The sequence below is a fragment of the Echeneis naucrates genome, chromosome 16, assembly GCF_900963305.1.
Source record: "Echeneis naucrates chromosome 16, fEcheNa1.1, whole genome shotgun sequence".
Classification (NCBI taxonomy): Eukaryota; Metazoa; Chordata; class Actinopteri; order Carangiformes; family Echeneidae; genus Echeneis; species Echeneis naucrates.
Genome location: NC_042526.1, coordinates 9,920,632 through 9,944,384, shown reverse-complemented (window position 1 = coordinate 9,944,384; position 23,753 = coordinate 9,920,632). Strand labels below are relative to the sequence as shown.

General features: G+C 40.2%; 3 protein-coding genes across 4 annotated transcripts; 1 reads left to right on the top strand and 2 right to left on the bottom strand.

The window, feature by feature from the left end:
- Nucleotides 1-177: 177 nt before the first annotated feature.
- On the bottom strand, nt 178-4,571 carry tmem263 (transmembrane protein 263). The gene is made up of 3 exons (XM_029522105.1): nt 4,344-4,571; nt 3,308-3,378; nt 178-2,200 (listed from the first exon to the last, which is right to left on the bottom strand). Exons 2-3 carry the CDS (start codon nt 3,372-3,374, stop codon nt 1,902-1,904), a joined length of 366 nt encoding a protein of 121 aa, XP_029377965.1. The 5' UTR covers nt 3,375-3,378; nt 4,344-4,571; the 3' UTR covers nt 178-1,901.
- Nucleotides 4,572-5,740: 1,169 nt separating this feature from the next.
- Nucleotides 5,741-13,004, top strand: LOC115056561 (NAD-dependent protein deacetylase sirtuin-3). Its single transcript, XM_029523092.1, has 8 exons — nt 5,741-5,950; nt 10,064-10,286; nt 10,986-11,180; nt 11,271-11,503; nt 11,601-11,701; nt 11,808-11,969; nt 12,047-12,259; nt 12,526-13,004. Exons 2-8 carry the CDS (start codon nt 10,072-10,074, stop codon nt 12,682-12,684), a joined length of 1,278 nt encoding a protein of 425 aa, XP_029378952.1. The 5' UTR covers nt 5,741-5,950; nt 10,064-10,071; the 3' UTR covers nt 12,685-13,004.
- Nucleotides 13,005-13,068: 64 nt separating this feature from the next.
- ric8b (RIC8 guanine nucleotide exchange factor B) lies at nt 13,069-22,399 on the bottom strand. 2 transcript variants are annotated; one of them, XM_029523748.1, is made up of 10 exons: nt 22,127-22,399; nt 21,679-21,726; nt 20,990-21,595; nt 20,574-20,668; nt 18,829-18,979; nt 18,302-18,400; nt 17,902-18,046; nt 17,574-17,718; nt 17,247-17,366; nt 13,069-15,243 (listed from the first exon to the last, which is right to left on the bottom strand). In XM_029523748.1, the coding sequence occupies exons 1-10, from the start codon at nt 22,208-22,210 to the stop codon at nt 15,135-15,137; spliced, it is 1,602 nt and encodes a 533-aa protein (XP_029379608.1). In that variant the 5' UTR covers nt 22,211-22,399; the 3' UTR covers nt 13,069-15,134. The 2 variants fall into 2 exon arrangements, with proteins under 2 accessions (XP_029379608.1, XP_029379609.1); XM_029523749.1 differs by having other exon boundaries at nt 18,302-18,397; nt 22,127-22,398.
- Between the last annotated feature and the right edge of the window lie 1,354 nt (nt 22,400-23,753).

Sequence of the window (23,753 nt, the reverse complement as noted above, 5' to 3'; positions counted from 1 at the left end):
TAAATGTTTACTGGAACTGGAAATTAGTCACAATTCCAATTCACATAACTGCTTTGGTGCAACTGTGGACTTAATTAATTATAAATGTATAACTGATTAAAAAAAAAATCCTTCTTGTAATCTTACATGCATGGTATCGTGGAAGTATTTGTGTGAAATTAATCAGCAGACTGGCTGTCCAATTGTTGACTTTTAGTGTATTAACAAAATACAAACACAAAGATAACATTTTATCGTGATACAAAAGTGCTTATCCTCATTTTTCATTATTAATTCATTTTTCAAACGACTTTTGCAATAACATTTGGGTTTTGCATTTTAAGCATTGCATCCCAACAGTGCTTAATTGAAACAGATTCTACACCACTACTTGAAATAAAAAGATTACCATGTGCTGAACACATCATCACAAAGTTATCAGCTGTCTGCATCTTCAATTCTTCCCGTCCTCATGTACAAAGATTACAAATAATTTTTTTGTTCTTTTACAATCAAGATACAAACGGGAATTTGAATGTCAAATTGATGAAATAACTTTAGTATTGGATGCAGAAACAGTTATTTGCAGCATTATTTCAACATTTTTCAGCTGCAATAAAGTTACAACTGAATGATAGAAAAAATAAAATATATATCAAATATTTTACAAAATATAAATACATTTATCATTTTGAAAATAAATGCTTAGACAAAATATGTTGGGCCATTTAAAAACAAAATACTTCTTTCCATTTCATAGTTGTTTTATGATGTATGTTTTGCTAAGACACGATGGCACACAGCACACGGCAGTACTTGCACTACCTTCGGTATCTATTTTATTTGGATAAGGTCATAAAACACTGAGAAGACAAGATATAGATTTACAAAGTCTAAAAATCTTTTTTTCACAAGTACTTTTAAGGGCTTGTCAGTTTAAAATGTTGCTGACATTTGAAAGTCAGCCTGGATTGTTTAGAAATCCAGCTATCCAGCTATCCTACAACAGTAAAAACGGTGGCGTTGAGCAATATGAGTGAGCATTAGAAAAAATGTTTGGGTTGAGAACTTAAGTTCTCTGGTGTCAGTAGCAGACCTTTATTTTTCTTGGGAAAAATGTGGACATACTCTGAATGCAATCTTAACCAGCAAGTCACACTAACTATAAAAATGCATTGCTAGTGAAAAGAAGTGGAACGTGTAAAGAGTGATTTGACAAAAGGTGGAAGAGTAGTACTAGCACTGTAAATAAAGTTCATTGCAATCAGTTGCAGCAATCTGGCTTTTATTTGGTGTATATTAAATTTGATTCTGTATCAAAAGTGCAAGTTGGCTTACACTGAACTGACAAAAAAGTCAGAACATGTGATGTGAATTTAGAGGAAACCACCAATAAAACAACAATTCCACAGTGAAATATCCATATAATTAAATAAAGGGTTTGTAAGTTGAGAGTGAAATGTTCTTCAATCCTCAAGAAACACAAGTCAGTTATCATCAAAGGTTATGATCACTGATTGTCTTGTGAGTGAAATGTAGGCACATTACATAGCTGGTCTCCTCTGCAAAGCCACAACTAATGTAACGTAAACATGTTGTAGCGATCATCAAACTTGACGTTTTGATTTAAATACAAGGCACAGGTGAAGATGGCGGGGCGTGTTTTCGTTTAAAAATGGTCAGAGAGCTTTTATTAGTTCTTGGTTCTTCAGGTCCATACCACATAATTGTATGAATTTGGGTTTACCAACTATTACAAAACAAACAACAAATTAAAGAAATGAATGAAGCACAGGACCCCTCACCAAAAAGTGTACACTGAGTCCTTTTTCTGATATTTTCATGTTCATCCCCCCTAAAAGAGGCGAACATGGTGTGAGCTCGTACCCCTCCTCTGTGCATTCACTTTCCTCCTCTCCACATCAGTCAGACTTGTCCTTCTTTTTACCTCCTCCTATTGGAACTTTGCAGATCACTGCAGAGCCAACCGAGGTCACGCCTCCTGCCACGGCACACACTCCTCCTTTAACCAGCCCGACTCCCAAAGCCGGCACAGCTGCGACAGAGCTGACAGCGGTCTTGGTGAAGTCCAGAGTCTTTCCTCCTATCCAGGTCACACCTCCCACCGTGGCTCCAAGGGCTCCCTTGGTGGTGCCATACAAGCCCCCGGCAAACCTGCCAAGCATGCCTGGCTGTGTCTGTGGGTGGTCCTTACTGTTGTCTGATTTAAGACAAGAAAAGCATTATTTAAAAAAAAATAAATAAATAAAAATTAAAAAAAAAACCTCACTATGGCCCCACTTTATTGCTCATACATTTTAAGGGTCTTCTCAGAATATTTTAAGGCGATACAACTGAAAATGTGACTCGTCATAACGATGTTACTGTGATGCATGTGATTTCTGAACAGATTAATATTGTCCATGACATTTCTTCAGTCTATGAAATACAGTTTCCACAAAAATGACCACCGGGAAACTAAGTGTGCTAAAACTACACCTACGTGTTTGTCAGGTTGGTGAATTTCCTCATTGTGGGACAATAAAGGAAATCTAATCAAATATAAGAAGGCACTATTTCACTGAGCTGGTCTTCATTTGCTGTGGTCTATTTTCAGCTGTTCATTACTGTACATTTCTCATGATAATATTTATAGCAGTGCACATCGTGCAACAATGTGACTTGTTGAGCCATTTTCTTTTTTAACAGCAGCAGAGGTTGCAGAGCTGACAGTAGGAAAATAAAGAATACCAATTTTTTTTTAGAAATGTCCTAAATGACTGATCTTCAAAACTGCTATGAATTATCAACTCTTTTAAACACTAAATGACAGAATTAATTCAAATTTGTCTTATAATATAATTTGGGTACTTAGGGAATTATTGCAGTACACCACAGGCCTACTGTATCTATAGTAGGTAATTGAAGTAAGAGAGATCTTTCGAAAACATTGAATACATTTTACACTTTTTGCACAGTTAGTTTTAGTAACAGCCATGATTAGAAACTGTCAAATAAGTCCAGTCTTTTGGACATACACAAATATGTCTGCTGCAATGCTGCCATTCAAAAGCAAGACCATCAAAATCAGCTCTGGTGTGTCCTCCAACCAATTCAGTCATATTATGTTATCCTTATTATGCTTATCCTGTCCTTGTAGCTGATTCTTTCACAAACAGCTCTTACAACCAGAAGTTAGAAATTAGGGTGCTATAAAACCTGGATCACTGACTAAAAACATGATGTAAAACTATTTCACACACTCCGGTCAGTAAACAAATTTCAAAATTCTCATAAACAGACCTTGACTGAACTGAACATAACTTACCCGTAAGCACCGGCTCATCTTGAAGGTGTGGAGGCTTGTTCTCCTGCATCTGCTCGCCCTTACTCATCTCTCTGGAATATTAAATAACATCTACAATCATCCACAAAAGAATATGACACATAATAAAACTAATGATAGCTGGAAGCCAGTGCTAAAGATCTGTGCCTGTTTGTTAATGCACATTTTCAGATGACTGAAAGCAACACTTGCAAGCTGTCAAATTTACTTAGTTACTTTGATAAATGAACTGTGAATGTGAGATGCTTGTGTGTATGTTATCCAAAAAGTCTATATTCTCGTTATTGTGTACATGTATTGTGTAACACATAACAGGCTCACAGCGTGTTAAAGAAAATGAAGAGGAGCTTGCTTTGGGTGCTGCTGATCACAAAACAGGGCAGACCTGTCTGTCACACAGCTGTACAAAAGGTTAAAGGGAAACACAGGTTTTTATATATTTACAACGAATGCCCTAAAACAAGTTTAAACAAGTATTAACAGCCCCCCCCCCCCAATGTTATTAATGCCATGTCCACGAAATAGGAACGATCCCATAAAAATTGAAGTTTCACCAAATAATTGAGTTTGAGATTAAAGATTCAAAAAGTTCTTATTTGCTTAGAATAAAAGAGGCCACGCTTCAAATAAAACATGGTGATTTCATTACTTTGAGTCAAAGTCACTTCAGCTGCAGATGAACTGAAGGCTGACTTTCAGATCAAACAAAAGGCAAACTAAAAATAGGTGTACTTGTGATTATCAGGCCTGCTGAGGTCGCTTTTGTTGTGACTCTCGGCGCCATGAGCAGATTATGAGGACGCTTCACTCCCGGACAAACAAAACACACACAAAAAAAAAACGAAAAACAAAAAACAAACAAACATCACTTTAATGTACGTTTCCTCCATGGAGCTGTCACCTTTCGCCATCATTTCTGCGCTCTGTTTCTGAGTGTGCTTTAAATTTAAATGACGCCTTTGCTCAATGGCTGCCTCTCGTTATTCAGACGGTCAACAGGTGACGGCTGAGCACTCACCGGTGTGCCCCCCGGAGCGGATCAGGGCAGTCAGATCGGACCGTGCAGACGACGCTCCACACTTCAGCCTCGGACTACTTTTTAGGGGGAGGATCTCAGTCTCCACCCAAAAAAGCGCACAGAGATGCGGAGTGCACCAAAACACGTCTCCTATCCCCACAGGGAGGCGTCTGCTGACTGACCTCTACAGGATTTATAATCACTGACATCAGCTGGGTGTAAAAAAAAAAAAAAAAAAGGAAGTCTTGTTTAGACCTGAGTCCAGGGAATAAACTTTGGCGGGACAGGACACAGATCCAAATGAGGACCTCCGCCCCTCAAAGCGGAAGTGACGTCACGTGTCTTGTTTGGATCCCAACTCAAAGAACAACTCTTAAAAGAAATAACTGTAATACCTTACCTTAAAAAATGTTCCTGTCATGTCTCATCACAAACTATATGAATGCATCAAAGGCGGTTAGCAGGCAATAAAAAGCCTTTCTAAGTTTTTGATCTTTGTTGTTTATTAAGCTAAAGTGCCTGCTAAAGCTGTGCAAAAAGTACACAAGTTAATCCATGTTTTTACAGGATCTTTCTAATAATATCTCCTACATGCAGTATTGCAATGATGGTGCAAGTATCTAAACTTCAGCATGAGACAAATCCAAAGAATTGAAGGTCCACAGAAATAGAGAGGACTAATCACTTCAGCACAGTACAGTTACTGTGTATAAGACAGTTTGTTGTAATATGATTGCTTACTTTTACTGTGGATTTATAAATGATATTATGAGGGAAAATAATGTATTCACCTTTCCACAGTAAAATATTATTTGAGTATATATCTCTAAAGTAAATGCAGTATGTCTGCATTTTGTTTTGACTTTGTATGTTTTGTTTTGTTCTGATCTGAGCTTCCTGACTGGACAGGAGTTGACTTGTTTTTAGGAAGTCTTCACATGGTACATGCCTGTCACCTTTTGTCTTTTGATAACTGATCTGTTATATTCAATGAAAACGGAGACAGAGACAAAGGTCGTGGCAAGCAAGACTGTAGAAAATTCACGTTTCTGTTTATGTCTTTATAATCACAATTTGAGGACTTTGTGTGTCAATGAAGCTTCAGAATAAATTTGGATCACGGCCAAAAATAAATTAATATGTAGTTAACTTAATGTGTTTTTCACAAGCATGGTCGTTCCCAGAGGGAAATATCAATTTTTGGAATGTAAAACTACAACCTAAAGCCTTTATCGAGGAAGGAAGATCTTTTACTTGCAGCCACACTTCTACAAGTCAGTTCCCATTTTATTTAGAAAAGCCCGAATGGAGGAAGCGGAAACACCATACCACGTGACCACCACTCCGTTTCCCGCCCATATTCGTAATGAATTATTTAGTACCCGGAAACAGCAGCGCAGTGACAGCACTGTCCTCTAAAACTTACTCCTCAGGCTCCAGGCAGCTAATTCAACTTTACTGCCAAAGAGCCGGATGCCGGTGAGCTGACTGCAGCTGGAAACCAGGACTTCAGGGTCCAGTGTGAAAGGTCCGGACCGGCCCAGCAGAGTCCGCAATCTGCCCGTCGTCTGTTCATCCTGCAGAGGCTCCGGCGGCTGCAAACACAGGCAGGTCATAGCGATGAAGAACAACGTCCTGATGAAGTTAATGATGTTAATGTTATCACAGTGGACGGCACCGATGTTTTATTTCACTCAGTATTCACGACCTCATTAGTTTGATCCCCGTGTGTTTGTTTTTCTATCCTCAGGCAGCTAGACACCAAGTCTAATGTTGGTCACTTCCCTTCTCCAGTCAGCTCAGTGTCATTTCACCTCCACCTTCACTTTCAGTCTGTCAGTAGAGGAGCATTTTCTGTTGCAGCATAATCAGCTTGCAAACAAATCACCCAATATATATCCAGCTGTTACAATGTATTTTCATGATCACACGTTTGGGATTGTTTCAATGACAAGAAGCACGAATTGTGCAGTTTTCATAATCTTAACAAGGTGGCCAACGTTTGGTGTTGAAAGACCTACCAGAGGCATATATTAAATATCTAAAAGCATGTATGGAGGAGATCTTCAGTCGGTCTTATTTGTGCATAACACACATCCTATATGTAGATGGTCAATTAATTGTGAATCTGAAATCTAAAGAACTAATGACTATAAAATGTAATGTATAGATGATGTCCACTTTTCAGGAGCCTTTAAATTGGTTGATAAGATTGCTTTCACACTCATGAATGTTTGTGGCTCTTTTTGAAGTGGACCCTCCTTTAGAGGTTGATCACAGTAGACGGTTGAGTCTTTCTAATATATGTTGGCAATCATATGCAATGCAATGGAAGCTCCAGCAGGTGACACTGCAATCTCACTGCTTTTGACGCTTCACCAAACCTGCGACTGCAAACTATATGTCAGCTTGTTTTTTTTCCTCAAAGCCTCACTTCACTCTGCCTTCGTACAGACACAGGAGGGTTGCATGCTAATCCGAAAGTAGGTTGTGTCTTTTCTAAACATGATCACAGTATTTTTATATATATATATATATATATATATATAAAGCTTCCTCAGCAACAATCTTGACTGACAGGCTGTCTTTTTTTTTTTTTTTTCCTTTTTACTAAAAGCTTAAAACAACTTTTCAGTTTTCCAAAGGTTTAGTCAATGTCTTTAGTCTTTTTGTGCTGAAAGTTGTTTAAACAATCAACAATAATGGTTTAAATATATGTTAATTAAAAAAACTTTAATTATGAGCCATTTATTAAAGCAACAACTTCCAAACATCTTAAAGTTCCAGCATGGTGTCAGAGTGGACCTGTATTTTCAGTCAAATTGATTAAAAAAAAAAAAGTTTTCTTTACAGATTGCTTTCTCTCGAAGTGAATCTCGCATGCATGACAAACAACATCGCATCCCTTTTATTAGTTGACTTTTGTTTAATTTAGTACCGTTTCTTCTTCAGAGGAGTAACAAGCCCGGAGTCATTGGTTAGTCATCGACCTACTGGACAGAATTAGCTCTCCACCACCCATCTTCGCCTCTGTGTGAGCAAACAATATACTAACACAAATTAGGACTCGCTGCTTTGTGTCAATTAGGAGTCCAACAAAGATGCTACACAGAGTGATATGTCATTAGTGAGCAGGTGGAGAAGGAGGACATACAACTGTTGCCTCTCAAACAAGTAGTGAAGAGGTTTCCATGGCAACAGGCCTGCCTGCCCCCCCCCCCGCATTTCTTCAAGTGTGTGTGTGTGTGTGTGTGTGAGAGAGAGGGGGGTCAAAGTTGTCAGTCCTCAATTCTGCTACAAGTGGAGAGTTAAATGGTAAGTTTTCAGGGGAAAAGCCTTTCATTAAATGTAACAGCATAATGCTGTTGACAGTGAATAAGACCTCAGCTACACCCCTTTTTTTGAGAGTAATTACAAAAAAGAATTATGATTAATCAATAGAACTAACCGGCAGACTTTTTTTATGAGCAAAAAAAAAAAAACAAAAAACAGTTGAACATACTGCTTGGTGCGAGGCTGACAACAGCAACTGCTCTCCTGCATGTCCTGACAGCTTGTTTTAAGGCACAGTTCATGATCAGCGCTGACTGACCACTTTAGTCACTGGACCTCTAGAATTAAAGCAAGACATGGAAATCTCAGTATGGTGTCTTTTAAATAGTGAATCAGCACATAGTTTTAAGTCCAATAACAATCAACAGAACAACTTTGATCCACACACTAACAGGACCTCTGGTTTCTCAGTGAGAAGTAAATGTCAGGGAGATTCTGCTTCCAGCCTCCAGGGCTGTAAAAAGATTACTTTTTGTTTAGAAGGGAGAGAAATGGTGAGCACTGAGGTGTGTCCGGTATTATAGGACTGTCCTGTTAGATAACTGTAACCCTCATATGAGCAGCTACACTCTTGGTGGTCCGGTTTGGGACACACTGGGCTCAGCATTTCCATTAAGGAGAGCTGCGAGAACGAGCCGTGTGAAAGACTAAGCAAAAGGGGGGGCTCTCAAATCCTTTTTAAGCCTTTTGTCATTTATACAGGGATTTATTTGTCATTAAAGAATAAGAGCATTTGTAGTACAATTAGGCCTCCATCAGATAAAAAGCTGTTATATGAAATCATTTGATCACGTGAGAAAATGCTGTGCACCCACACCACATTAACTTGTTACTAAAGTGTTTAGGCCTTTGCTGCTGCCTCTTCCTCACCAGGTTCCTCCAGCCACACTGGCTTTTCGAAAAATGCGATCTTGTGTTCGAGTTTCTCTCTTCACATTGATTCCACTTTAATTTCGTAATAATATATTATGAAGGGAAGAATAAAGGCAATTTGTGTGTGTATGTGTTTCCAGATACAACATAAATGTTGAGATAGGGGTCCGATCATGTTGATGTATTGGTTCCGCTGCTGCACCACACAATCTGTGTGAGACTTTAATAACTGGCCTGGTGAGTTATTGCCTGTACTCAGCAGTGTCTTTTTGAGAAGAGCCCAAACAAAAGCCGAGACCCTCGCCCTCCCACCGTTTTTTTAATAGTTCTTTAGGATGTGCAGGAGGAAAAAAACAGTTATGTGAAAGCTAGAGCCTTTTTAAAGAAGCAAAGCGAAAGAGGAGTTCCTAAAATGTAAACGTAGTTTGTAAAGCGTGGAATTTTTAAAAATAGGGTTTTTATAGCGATTATTTACATCACTTTTCAGTTTGTTGAGGACATTTCAAGGAAAATTTTATTGAAGCACTTACAATAATGCTTTGAGACTTTTCACGAGCTGCAGCCATGCTGATGCTCTGTAAACCTGCAGTGACCCCTCTCCTCCTCCTCTCACCCCTCCTCTGGAGGGCGATACGGTGCTACTGGAGAAAAGCTCATCTTATCTCCTTGCCGCCTCTGAAGCAGCCCTTTTTTATGGCTTACAGCTCTTTTGTTTCCTTGTTCGCGGCCTCTGCTGATCACTCACACTCATTCCCTGTAGAAGTTGTTTGAAGGCCAAGAATAGCTTTGGAAATCAGGCCCCACCCCCACCACCACCCTCCTCCCCTCTGTCACTGCTTCTACTCCTCTTTTTGCTCTTTATTGAATCCTGCCTGTATATCATTTATCTCTGTGCCCCCCTGTCAGTCTTTTCCTCACTTTGAGGGGGCTGTTAGGGGGCATCCTCTTTTCTCTCCCAGCTGGGTTTGTTGACACACAGTCAATCTACGGTTGTCTTTCACCTCTGCCACCCATCTTTTTAACTCCCACCCCCACCCACACACACACACACACCATGCAGCTTGACCCTCAGCTTTCCCTGAACAGTAAAGCTGCCATATCTGTGGACTGTATTAGCATAGCTGCTGGTTGGGGAGGGGGCTAAATATATTGCAGTCATTACCTTTTGTTCAGCAGCTGACAGTTTTAAAACATTTCAGCCTCTCTCTTTGCAAAGCAAGTGAGGAGAAAAGGATACAACGATGATCTCAGTGTAACAGCTTTTTAAATACGGGACAGAGAAGAGGGAGGGAGAGCAAATGAAACAGCTAATTACCGTAAACAACTCAGTGTGTAGTGAAAAAATCTCTACAAAAAAGTGAAGCGAAAAGAAAACATCTTTGAAATTGGGACTAATTTCCCCACAAACTGGTTTTATTAAAAAAAAGAAAGACAAACAAACATTGGGGCTAGTAAACATTGCCTAGACTTTCATTCAGGGCAACTGATTTAGTATTTTGTCTTGCTGTTAACAGGTGCTGGAATGAACAGGTCCAGGTCCAGCTGGGATAAAAAAGCTCCCCACCCTGCAGTGACCAGGATAACCCGCAGTTCCAGCTCCCAGGTCAGACATCCTACTGAAGCTCAGGACTCTGCGCTGGCCCCGTATGGAAAGCAACGGAAGAAGCAGGCGGACTCTGCTTTGGCTCAGGACCTCAGCCTGATGAGTGTGAGCGGACAGGACATTTTACCCTCTAGGTGAGGTGTGGCTTTATACTGTCTTAACACTACAAAATAAAGGGAACATTACAGTTTCAACCACGACTCGTAAGAAAAAAACACAGCTGATCTGGAGTCACAGACAAACTGATTAGGTTTTTTTTTTTTTTTTGTTTGATGGTCAAAGTTCAAGGTCCTGGTGAGTTTGCATTCTTATGATTGCTAAATATCAGGAACCCCCGGAGGGAATTTCATTACATCTGCAATAAACATTCACTTGGTTTCACGGATGAACTGATTAGATTTTGTAAGTCAAAGGTCAAGGTCACTGTGACCTCATAAAACAAGTAATTGGGCATAACTTACATATTAATATGCTAATTGTAACATAATTTGACTCAAATGTCCAAACGTATTGACATTTTATGTCCAAATGGACAAAGGTCACATTCACTGTGAATGCTCTGCAAAAACACCTCTTTCAATTTTCACAGCTGTAACTCAGGAAGGGAGGGAGTGTGACAGTTAAGAGGAATATGTTCAAGTGCATAAATCAGTGTAAAGTAGCTCTGACTGGTTTACTGTTCCGAATCCAAAACTCTCCAGTAGTATAGCTCCCTGGCCTGATTCTTCCTCTGAAGAAAATAAACATGCACTGAATTCATTCTTACTTTGGTCTGGATGCACAAGGAAGATAGGTGATACAATGTCTGTGTCTTTTATCTTCATGCTCTCCAGTAAAGGAAAGTCGTCCAAATACAGCAGAAAACCCACACAGGTTGGCGAGTCCTCTGGTTCCAGGTCTGCTACCAAGTCAGTGTCCCGCAGAAGTCTTGCTTCTGTCGCTCGGCTGGTGAAGCTTGGTCGCTGTAAGAATGTGGTTGTGGTGGCCGGAGCAGGAATAAGCACAGCCAGTGGTATCCCAGACTTCAGGTTGTTGTTGTTTACCTTGTTTTTCTCCACACTCTCATCCTTCATTTTCATGAAGAATGGATATTGTGCTCAAAATGAACTTTTCTCCAGAACTCCAGGTACCGGTCTTTACGCCAATTTAGAGAAGTACAACATCCCTTACCCTGAAGCCATTTTCAACATAGACTACTTCTCCAATGACCCGCAGCCTTTCTTCTCCCTGGCCAAAGCTCTGTATCCTGGCAGCCACAGGCCCAACTACATACACTACTTCATCCGCATGCTTCATCACAAAGGCCTGCTGCTCCGAATGTACACACAGAACATTGACGGCCTGGAGAAATGTGAGTGACAACTTGAAGGAGCTACTAGCATATGAAGGACAAACGTGTAATCCAGCTGCATTCTGTTGGTATTTAAATGTCATAATATTCTTCACAGTATGTGGCATCCCAGATGACAAACTTGTGGAAGCTCACGGTAGTTTTTCTACAGCTTCTTGTCACTTGTGTTATACTCCGTATCCTGCTGAGGAGGCTAAGGTGTGTGTGTGTATGTTTGTTTGTTTGTTTGTGATCTATAACCAATATATCATGGTGATTCCTTTGTTTTAGTACCATAGTATTATTTCCTTCTTTTGTCCCACAGCATGCTATAATGAATGACAACATTCCCATATGCACATTCTGTGCTGCTACAGTCAAACCTGATGTTGTATTTTTTGGGGAGGACCTGCCACAGAAGTATTTTCTCCACGCAGAAGACTTCCCAAAAGCGGATCTGCTAATTATCATGGGAACATCATTACAGGTAAGCACTTTTTTTTTTTTTTTAAAGCAGGTAAGTGTTGTGCTCAGTTGTGTCTAAACCAAAATTCTTTGCTTCAGATTGAACCATTTTCAAGCCTGGTGAATACAGTGCGCTCCACTGTGCCACGTCTGCTATTGAACCGGCATGCTGTGGGTCCGTTTGAGAAGGTCCCTCTGCGGAGAGGAGACCACATGGAGCTGGGTGATCTAGAGGATACAGTCCGAAGGTTTGCTGAGATGCTCGGCTGGAATGACGAGATCAAAGAGCTGATGAGAAGTCAGGAAACAGGGGTGAGTTCCCCCTTAAGCATTAGGCCTTTTTAATTTTAATAATAATAATAATAATAATAATTATTATTATTATTATTATTATTATTATTATTATTATTATAATTAATAGCTCTCATTAGTTATTTCAGTGGTAGATTGTTGTAATGGGAATGTGGGGAAACAGACCAGAAATAGCTCTGGAAAGTGCCAGCTACTTATGGGACCATAAATGGGATGTGTTTAAGTACTTGTGCTGACTGTAAAAATATTTTCCCTGATCTCTGCAGCACATCTCTACACTGATAAACAGCCCTCTGTCAGGTATGTTGGATCCTCCCAGCATAACAGAAACGTCCAGAGCAGGTCAAACAGGAAACAGTGGCAGTGAGGAGACAGACTCAGAAACCGACAGCAAAAGCTCTGCGTCATCCAACCTGAGCAACTGACTGTGTTTTGATAAAGGCTGACACTGGAAATGAGTCTCCTCTTGCATTGGGTCACATTAAGACTGTTCCTTGTAACCGTTCACGTATTTGATATTAATACAGATCATTTCAAATAATGAATAATCTACTCTTATGTTCATATGAACAAGTCAACATGTTCTTTCAACTCAAGCCACCCTATTTAAAGCACTTGTGAAGTCGGTCCGTCCAGAACACTAAAGTTAAAGTCTAAATCCTCTGACAAAAATTATGTTTAGTCTTTTTACACATTGTCAGTGTTTTATATCTGTATTGTAACTGTATTTTAAAAATGTATTTAATAAAATTTATTATGTAATTTGGATTGTCAGTAATGCATTGCCCAAGAAAGAGACACTCTTATTTTTCAGTTTATTTACTTTTCAGTGGACATCTCACTACATAAAATATTTACAGTAGATTGTGCAAAAAGAACAAAATGATTCCCGTAACAGATGGACAGAATGTGATCAACATGCAACTTTAACATATCATCAGTGATTGTGGATGAACAAAAAGGTACTTAAATGGGAGTGTCAAAGAAAGACAAATGAAAAGGGAGAAAAACAAACTTCCGTCTCACTAAAAATGGCTTCTGTGGATCTGACAGGATGCATGAGGTTGATCTGGTGACAAATGGTGGCCAAACGCTTTAATAAGACACTTGATTTTGGTTTTCCCTTTAATTTATCACCTAAACTATCAACGTTATTCTGGTTGTGAAGAGGCCGTAGAGGCAATTCACAGGCCAAGTGAAAAGTAATATTACATTTCTCAGGATTGTATCAGCAATAACTGTTTATTTACAACAAATATCACTACACTAAAGTAGGATTTCAGTTAAGAGGCCAAATCTGTTGTGAACTCATTCAATCATGCAGCTGACTTCAGAACTGGCAGCTTTTACATTTAATCCAAAATTGTACCTACAAAGAAAGATTATTCAGTGTATACATAAACTATACTTGATTTATATAAAATTTGAAAAAATTTTAATCTAGTAAACAAATCACATCGCTGAGAAACGATTTAACATCATGCAGATTTGGCAAGACTAATGTAGATTAAAAGACAAATCATTTCATTTTGCACATTCAGTTTGCACACTTTGTTACACCAGGCAGAAAACAATCTGCTTACTATTGTCCAAGACAGTCTTCATTTAATATGAAAAGAGGAAGTTATATCTTGTCCACAACACCTTTGGACATGACAGTACAACAACCATCCTGAATATATAACTGACCAACATTCATGATAATTACTCAACTCAGTGCTGTGGTCCAGCCTGGACAGGTCCCATGTCCCATGCAGAAACTTCAGTTCAAACTGTTTTTACTGTGATTTTATGTCCACTGGTGTGTGTATATTGTGCACTTTAATTATCTAGACACACATACAATGGACAATCTTGTAGCAGAAAAATGAAACAGAAAAAGTGAAAAACCAAAGCACATGCGAAGGAATGATAATTTAACAAAGAGTGCTTTCAAAAAGAAACACACAATCCAGCAAAAAATTATGTTTCCTCTATTTTTCTCAGCTTAATGAGCACAAAAATATGTGAGAAAGGTGCAAGAGTAAACACGGAAGCTTCCTAAGCGCTGTAGTGCATCGCACATCAAGTCCACTTTCACTGTGGAGTACAACGGCAGCGTCAGGGCCCCTAAAGTCTGCTGTGAAATGTTGAGCTGTGTTCCACTTCAAGGCTGCATTTTCTTGAAACGCACTTCGAGACTGAATACGTCAGAATAGGCCAAAAAGACCTGTACCATTTCAAAGGACACACTGAATGAGGCTTAGAGAGAAAGGTTTGCTTGGCTGTTGTGTAGCCTTTTCAGCCCTCAGCATCCCAAAAACCACTGTATGCTAGTCACCTTTGTTGATGATGATGTGATAAATTAGACCGTGGCATTTTAGAAAAATACTGCATAATATTACTTTCCTACATTTCATTTACCTGACAGTGTTTTTGCATTTAAGTGGTCAACAGTCGTTGGTAAATGTGAGTTAACCTGGAGCAAAGCACACAACATCGACATAAAAATAAAAGATGTCAGCCTTAAAGCTACCACTAGAAAGTTGAAAATAGGAGCCAATTCCATTATCAGTTTGGGTTTTCTTTGTTAACAAGTAGAATCAATCCTCATACTGTCTGACGATCAGTTTCAGTACAGTGACCTGCCTTTCCAGCCTTCTAGGTTCAACTATATTATTTCTGATCCACCACCAGTGTAGTTTCTATTTGGAGACAGCTCTACATTGTTCCTATATGCAGACTGAGACTTTCTCTTATAGATTTCACATTTAGCTTTTGGCTCCTCTGAAGGATCTACCTTCAAAGGATCCAGCTTTTGAAATGGGACACAGCTCTATGTGAGTTTTGGCCTGGTTGGCTCACTCTAGAAAATCCAACCTGAATGTGCAGACCGCTAATCAGAGTCTGATCCTGAGTTGTCATCAGCTGGATCACATAAAGTTTCCTCCAGAGGCGCTAATGTCCCATCTGGTCTGACGCCCATGGGCCGAATGACGTTCTGCCTGTGGACACAAAGACAAAGACGTCAGATACTGATGGAAGAACAGTTTTTGGGGAAGAAAGTTACCTGGTTGTGGATCTAATGTCTTTTTCTGCATTCTTAAAGAAAACAAAATCTATAGACAAACCCAAGTCTGTTTGTGATCCTTTGTGCCTGGAAAGTCTTAAAGAGGGCTTTCACTGGTACATCTTTACCCTCTTACATCCACAACTTGAGGACGCTCACTCAACAAACCCTCCCCCCTTCACGGACACTGGCCCCTGGCTGGCCATCCTCCTTCCCTCTCAGCCCTCCTCTCCTGTGGCAGGTTTAATTACAGGATCAGTGCTCAGACTAATCTCCTCAAAGCAATGGCTGCTCCTTCACCCTAATCCAATTATACCTGCACTGTGTCACCACTCCCTCTGTGATAATTTATCATCAAAGATTTAAAAAGGACCAATTGGAAAGATTCAAATACAAATGGCCATGTAATTCCCACTGATTAGTGCATTTAAATGTAACTAATATTGAAAAAAAAAAAAAAGTTTGGACAAAGGTTGAGGGCAGCGGTGGGTAAATTTAAGAATATTGTTACCTCGAGATGACTGATGAAACTCAAATCAATGTTCAATGTCAGCAGGTATAACAAGGAATAACAAAACAAGGCCAAACATACATCCTCCCTCCCAATTAAAGAGAGAGAGAGAAAAAAAAAAAAAACAACACCACCACCACCTTGCCTCTCCTCCTCATCAGTCACACAGGACTGGGGGTCCTGCAGATGTAAAGGGGGTAGGTGGCGGGTGGGGACAGCGGAATATGTGCTAATTGGAGGATCAGTTAAGTAGTTAGGGAAGCACATTCTTGCAGGGCTTTGACCGATCTCCTTAGAGCAGTGAGAGTAGTAAGGAAGCAGCTCTCGGTCATAACCTTTCTTCACTGAGGAAGAGAAGAAAGAAGATGCAGCCTCAGAAAGGAATCTTCCTCTTCTGGCCACACGTGCCTCATTACAGCTCAACCCCCTCTTTGGCTTGACAATGACAAGGTCAGCTTTCTTCTGCCGGCACATTTGTTCACCCATGTCCCTTCCTCTTCTTCCACGTTCCACCCAAATTGCTTTGTCTAGTTGTACCTCTGTCTCAGTCCACTCCCTGTCTGACCAATGATTGGCTCTTCACAATGAGAAGAATAAAGTCAGCACACGTTATTAAAACCCATGAATGAAACACATAAAGGAACCAGGACCAACAAGCCAATTCTCTCTCCCAATTAGGTGATAATTAATGGAGTGGTGGTAATGATGCTGCAGCTTCCATTTACTCTCGCTGAATGCTGCGGCGTGCTGGAAGTCCGAGCCTAATTGAAGCTGCAGCTAACGGCAAGAGATTCCTCCTTTGATGAATCGGTTGGCAAGGAGCTGTTACTTTTGTACAGGCATCATGGTTGACAAGCATTAGCCTCTGCTCGCTAATAAAAGGTCAACATTAATGCACAAGGCCCGTTTACAGAGAGAACAAATAATATGGTTAATTTGAACAGGTGATGAAACTGTTGTTCTAAGAGAAGAAGTTAATCACGTTGGTCAAGCCTTTGCAAAGGAAAATATAATTGATAATTTGTCACAAAATTCTGAGTTTCTCCCATCTGTTTGTTTAGCAGGAAGCCTGAAAAACCACATATCAACTGATTTTCCATCAGTAGACATGGCAACCTGCCTCCTGCCATTTTTTAATGCTATTGTCTTCTGTAAGGTACAGTACCAAAAATCTCAAACTCCTGTCAACAATCTGCAGAAATATCTGTAGCTTCAGTGATGCATTTCTGATTTGTAAAAGGAAAAAAAATCTCCACATGGAAAGGATTTCAAAAACTTTTAGCCTCTATCCCAGAAACCCGTTGAGTTTCACCACACCCTTCCCCAATGGTGTCCAGTAAATTCAACACAAATAATCTGATAACTGTACTAGTTATGAGTTACACGTGTTAGTTAAGCTCACGCACTGTGTAGCAGAAGTATTTTACCTTGACAATTTGTCAAACATGTTGACCAGTTTCTGGGCTTCATACTCCTTCTGCTCCTCTGTCATCTCCTCCATGGGGTTCGGCATTGGCTCCTCCACGTGACCAGTGATGAGGTTGATACTAAAATATGCAAGTGAGTAAACTTAATTTGTAGCTGCAAATGGATTCATACATTATCAATGCGCACACACACGCAGCAGAAAGTTCATAGAAAATCATCCAGATGTACCCCACAATAGATTAATTTTAAATCACTTCTGATCCTGCTGACAAACAAACAAGGTGCTCACAACATTAACTGTCAGTGCTATACTTAGTATTGCTCACAAAGGTTTAGCTGACTTATATTCTTCTGTGTCTGAGTCTTCATCTTCGGAGTACTGCGTCTCTCCTCTTCCTCCTCCAAGAAGTCCTCGAGCCACCAGGAGTCCTGCGGCATTTCCATATCCTGTGTACTTTAATAGGTTGTCCACTGGAAAATGAAACCACAAACAAACAAGGCTGCGATAAGCTTTATATTTATGCAGGGGTCATTAATCTGCCAATGAAATATTTCATTAGCTGGAGTCAACTATAGATATTATTCCTTTTCTCATTCTATTTATTTGTGACCACTGTTTGTCCCATCATTCCACATTTGCTTGTTCCCACTTACCGCTCTCTTTGCACAGAACAAAGAGAAACTCTGCAGCCGTCTGCTTCACACCCATGTCAACATGAGTCATAAGGCGAACCAACTTGTTTCTGATGGTTGTGCCAATCTCTGGCCTGATCTTCACATCTGTCAGAGGGGGAAGTACCTGAAGATGAAGAGATTTTCGATAGGTCAGATTGTTCCTTGTCTCTCAATATTATGGTTAAGAAACACATAAACTATTAAATAGCATCTATATTAATCTTATTTCTGACCTGGTAAGACTGCAGTACTTCTCAGTAACACAGACACTAACCTTAAAGAAGCTAAGCTTAACCATATAACTCTAGCAGGCACCAGAAATGCCACATTCTTTCTCATTGACTGTCTTTAAGTCTTTACCCTTTACATTCTACAGTACCTGAGCTTTGATATATCTGCGGATCTCTCTGTGATGTCTTGATCCTTCAGTCAAAAGGCTAAGCACCGGAGTGAGCCCCTCTTTGTAGTTGGAGCCCTGCTTGGAGAGACACAGTCCACAAACACTTCACGAGCTGAATGAGGTGAACCACAGGTTGATTATAATGGACACACATGAAGGATAATGAAGTTAAGACAGAAAGTGTACAACATCTGCAAAAACTTCACATTAATCTGGTATGAAGTGGACAATAGAACACATTTTGTCACTGCAATGTCTTTCAGGGACTTTCACAATGAGTCAATTTTCTCTCATGGTTCTCTTATATGCTTTGTTAAAAAAATAAATGCAAAACTTGATAAAAATGTGGTAAAAGTTTTGCTTGGGATTTGTTTAAAAAATATGTAATGTAGTTCACATGTAAGATAAACTTTTCTGTTGCCTTTTGTATAGTCTAAAAATCGTGTATCATTTTTACTGTATAACTCACACAGTCCTCTGTATTTGCAGCACAGGGCAAACTTTACCTTGTCAATCCTTCTCTCCATGAAATCCAGCAACACTTGGATTGCATCCATGTTTTTCCCGCCATAGTTTTCAAGTCCTCCCTGGACAGGCACGTCAATTAACACATCCAGACAGGACACGGGCAGGTTGTTGAGCAAGTTGACAGCATGGCTGGGGGATAAAAAAAATATATTTTCAGCGTACTTTACAGGACAAAAAAAATAAAATAAAATCGGACTTTTCTGCGATGGAGCAGCCAAAGGGCTTGGAGGGTCAAGGTCAAAACCTTGTGATGGAAAAGTTTGACATTTAACCGGTCTGCTAGTGAACCCCGGTTATTGTAACCTTTGTCACACCTTATTCATGTAAACAAGTTTCTTACTTAATACTACGATAGCATTGGCAGACACAGAGAAGATACAAACTAAATTTACCATAAACCAAGAGATGGCCTATGAGACCTCAAGATAGTGATGTCTCAGTAAGAAAGATTTTCTGAAAAAATCTGACAATGTTGGCGCTATCAACTCTTTCAAGAAACACTATAAACTGCATTATTTAAGGGCTCGAGGTTTTCTCACTGACTGACCGTTCATACGGTCGTATGTGTCCATTCACTGAATGCTATTAAACTCAAGAAAGACAGCTGACATGTGCAGACTCTTTTTCCAAGGTCTTTGTCAACTTTTTGTCACCACAATTTTAGCAAACAGAAAGGGATTCCATCTGTGAGTGGATTTTTGGGATTGTGGACGAAATGTGATAGGTGATAGCTCGGGCACAACAAGGGCCGAGACTCTTGCAACCTCAAACTCCCCCACAATGGAAGATTGTGGGGGAGTTTGGTTGAGAAGAGGGCTTGGCATCACATTACAGTGGCTCAAACTGTTGTTAAAGTTAATGCTATTTCTAAAAGGAAGGTTTCACGACATTTGTTGTGTATGGGGCTGTATAACCGTAGAGCAGTGAGGGTGTCCATCCTGAGGCCTGTCCAAAAGGGTAACATATATAATACATTTTAGAGAGGTGGTCTTGGCTTGATGTTGTGTCTGATCTATGTATGTTGAAGTTTTATAGAAAACTTTACCACTCTGAACTGCAGGGAGATTCATCAAGGCCTTGAGATCATCCGAAATTTTCAAAAATTATATTTTTCAATTGCTTAAAAGCCATTAGATTTTTTTTAAAGTAAAAAAACTAGCTCAACATGATAATGTAACAAAATAGAATGTTTCTCCTTCCACAATGACATTTCCATTTCAACTGCTTCTCACATACTCACATTTCAACAAACTACAAACTGCTACTTCTCAATTATGTTGATCAGTGGGGCAAACTCCCATGACCAGTTCAGCCACAAGCCTGACAAGTCAAGAGGAACATCACTCACTTTTATGACACCGTTTAAATTTTAGTCCATGGTCACACATTCTTGGCATTCCTGAATTGAATTACCATAAGAATAAGATGCTGCTGCACTAGATAAAGCATCCATCACAGCTCTAAAGAAACATTTTTGTTTTGCCCTTCCCACGACTCTGCAGTCCACCATCAGCTTTAACGTGTAGTAAGTTGCTTATTCACAGATGCTCAGTGAGCACTCGAGTTGTCCAGAGTCAGTACTTAGATGCAGATCACAGTGGGTGATTTCCCATTGTTGTACTGTTGAATGATGAGAGGAATCTGTAAAGCTGTGATTTTCTATGCAAATCTGCTCAGCAGCAACGCAAAAGTAAAGGCACCTTCAAAGCTCTAGCCTTCCTACCTGTGAGCTTCCTCTGTTTTCTCCTCTGTCTCAGTCTTTAGCATCAACAGATGACGCAAAATGGCAGCAATTAGTCGGAACTGGTGATCACCTTCCTAACAAATGAAGGATATACAAACAAACATCAACTCCAAACAAACAGTCTGTCAAAAACAAAACAATAAGGTAAGACATAACTAAGATGTCAGGCTGAGCTGAGTGATAAGATGTAATGTGGCTGTTGTGGGGAAGAATGATCTTTATGGTCCATGACAGTTTAATCCATGATTGATTTATGTCTGTATATGTGATCTACACATAACTCCTGCTTGCGCACTTTAATTAGCCAGAGAACAAACCATTGTGACGTTCTAGGCACACATTAGCTATAACATGACATACTCTTACAGCCTGGCACATAACCACAACACACTTACCTCACCACCAGCGTCAGACAGTGTGAGGTTGAACAAGGCCTTGAGTGCTTCCATTGCTCGCTCATTGTCCTCTGCTGGCATGGGCAAGGCCTGTGGATCTGGACGGGCAGCTTCATAGGAGCCCACCCAGCGCACATCCAAGGTGTGCTCCAGGACCTCTGTCAGCAGTCTCCCCGCATGCCATTCTCTCCTTAAAACCCCTCTAAGATCAGACCGCAGGGCAGATAGGAGGAAGAGAAGGCGCAGTGTGAAGAGGCCCACCTCATGGTGCCATGTGCGGGCTGTTTGCAGGCTGGCACACAGGCCATGAGCCAGCTGCACATCTACACTAACCTGCTGAGCTGCAGGACTGTTGTACACTACATTGCATAGGCACTTCAAGGCCTCCACCACCACCTTCTCCTCCTCCTCTGACTGGGCGTCACCTCCTCCCTGTCCAGGGTGCAGCCTCGCCATACCTCCCAGAGTCAGCATGCCTTCCCGTGTGGCTACAGGTGTCAGGACTCGCTTGTCCCTGGACAGGATGCGGAGAGTCTCAAGACACGTCCTCTGACAGCTGGGCTGCATCGGGCTCCCAAGTGCTGACAGCACAGTCTGACACAGCTTCTGAAATGACACAGTGAAACACATGACTCAACAGGACTACCATGATCCTGTAATGACAACCTGCTCAGGTAAATGCTACTTACAATCCGCAGGGCTTCTTCATTTTGGTCAAATGTGAAAGTGTGGCTATTCTGAAACGCACACACACACACACACACACACACACACACACACACACAAACAAACACAAAAACACAAATTAAACCTGCTTTATTACCAATATTTGCTGTTTCATTTTGTCACTGTAATCATTTCTGGTTCAGGCAGCATTAGCATCATCGGCTCTAGTTGGGTGTTTTAAAGGTCGGACCAAAGTCATGCCTGGCTCTTTCAGGTTACTTTATTATAATTTTACCAATGTGACATTAAATATTAAGGGACAGAGCCACCATCGGTTTCGCTGCCTATCAAGCTGTTTAGCTGTCCCCAAGCTAGCATAGCTGTTCGGCTAACTAGCTAACGTTAGCACCTCGGGTTGTTTTGGTTGACGTAAAAAAAGAAAAAAGAAAGAATAAAAAAAAAGCGACTCACCTCTAGGTTGAACTGCTTTAAGACTTTCTCTGTTTCTTCTTCATCTGCGCTTTCGAGCTGTGGCAAGATTTGATTTAAATCCATGGTGGAGATGTGAAGGAGATGTGAAGGCAGCTTGGCTCTGTCGGCACCGGGGAGTGTGGTGTACCCAGCTAGCTAGCTAGCTAGCCGCCAGGCTAACCGGAGTCAGGTCCGCTGCTGTCAGCAGGGAAACTCCCCTTATTGTTCCCATCAGGAGGACAGAGCTGCTCCCTCCGGACACAACAGTCAGCTGCTTATTACCAAAACATGTCATCTGCAACACTTGTATCAACAGACTGACAAATTCACAGCTGACAGGACGCATGGGACTCTTCCTTCAGGCGACGGACTTGTATGATGTGTGTGACTGAAAAAGGTCCAATCGGTGGATGAAGTCAATGTTAGAAAAAGGAGCAGTTTAAAATCGAGTTAGCCTTATACACGATTTTGAGATTTTGGTTATCGAAGTCAATGAGAAACAAAATGAAGTAAAGTTTTAGTGTCAGGTTGAAACAAGTTGTGTGTGTATATAGTTTCTTGACCTTCTCTAACTGGGCTGCCGTTTTTCCTGTGAGACTGACCCTCTAAACACCATCTGCACGTAGTTTAACGTGAAAAAAGCAACTATATAATCCGATTTTTCCCACCCATGCTTTATTTAATTTAATATTATTATTGTATATCTTAAAATGAATCTTAATGTCTACCTGTCCATTTATATATGATGTTGAAATGCCGTAAATGTTTGCAAAGTCCATCTGGAAATAAAATTAGATTTTACTTTTTAAATTTAAAATTTAAAATAATAAAAAAAAAAAAAAGGCAAGAAAGTAATAAAAACTGTAAAGTCAGTGTTTTGGTGAACCTGCTGGTTTGGCAGCACTTGTCCTGCATCCTTACTCACACCAATCTTCCTCTGAAAGACTTTTTTTTATTTTTTTTTTTGGTGTAAACAAGTTTTTTTTATAATCTAAAGTCTCACTCGCGCAGAATTTCAGAGAAACATGACACAGAGGATGTACGTTTCATCAATACAGACCTTGGCAGGGGTCAAAGGTGAAAGGTTATGGGACTTTGGTACAATGACCACAGCACAGCAGGACATTCTCCCTTTGGAAATGCAATTCTTTCTGCAGTGTGCCCCCTCTGCATCTGGCCCAGCCTCCCACTGTGTTTGTCACTGGGATGCATGGAGGGAGAGTGCTCAGAGGGTTTCAAAAAAATGATTTCCTTCTCACCATCGAAATGTGTATTAGGATTCTGAGGGAATGCTAAAGTGATGAAACGCCAATGTTTTTGACAAATTACTGCAACGTACCTTAAATAAATAATTCATCAAAAACATTTCAGTTTAGCATTGAAAGTATAAACAGAGAAGCACTTAAAAGATCAATGTAATTTAAGACTCTGATTATGATTATTAAAAAATACACTATTCTCTTAACATTTGAGCTTTTTTGGACTTTTTTCCAAAGATGCTATGAAGACAGAAAATAGATTGTACAGAAAAGAAAAAGAAAACAATTTGACAAAGACGATTCTTGATTTAGATTGTGAAATTATTTATGTGGCAACATTTTTCCCACATATACATCGGTTTCAACTG

Coding starts and splice junctions, on each gene's coding strand:
- tmem263 (XM_029522105.1), bottom strand. CDS start 3,374: ATGAGTAAGGGCGAGCAGATGCAGGAGAACAAGCCTCCACACCTTCAA. Junction 2,201..3,307: donor AGATGAGCCGGTGCTTACGG/GTAAGTTATGTT, acceptor GTCTTAAATCAG/ACAACAGTAAGGACCACCCA.
- ric8b (XM_029523748.1), bottom strand. CDS start 22,210: ATGGATTTAAATCAAATCTTGCCACAGCTCGAAAGCGCAGATGAAGAA. Junction 21,596..21,678: donor ATGAAGAAGCCCTGCGGATT/GTAAGTAGCATT, acceptor GTGTCATTTCAG/AAGCTGTGTCAGACTGTGCT. Junction 17,719..17,901: donor TGTTCTGTGCAAAGAGAGCG/GTAAGTGGGAAC, acceptor TTCATTTTCCAG/TGGACAACCTATTAAAGTAC.
- LOC115056561 (XM_029523092.1), top strand. CDS start 10,072: ATGAACAGGTCCAGGTCCAGCTGGGATAAAAAAGCTCCCCACCCTGCA. Junction 10,287..10,985: donor CAGGACATTTTACCCTCTAG/GTGAGGTGTGGC, acceptor CATGCTCTCCAG/TAAAGGAAAGTCGTCCAAAT. Junction 11,702..11,807: donor ATCCTGCTGAGGAGGCTAAG/GTGTGTGTGTGT, acceptor TTTGTCCCACAG/CATGCTATAATGAATGACAA.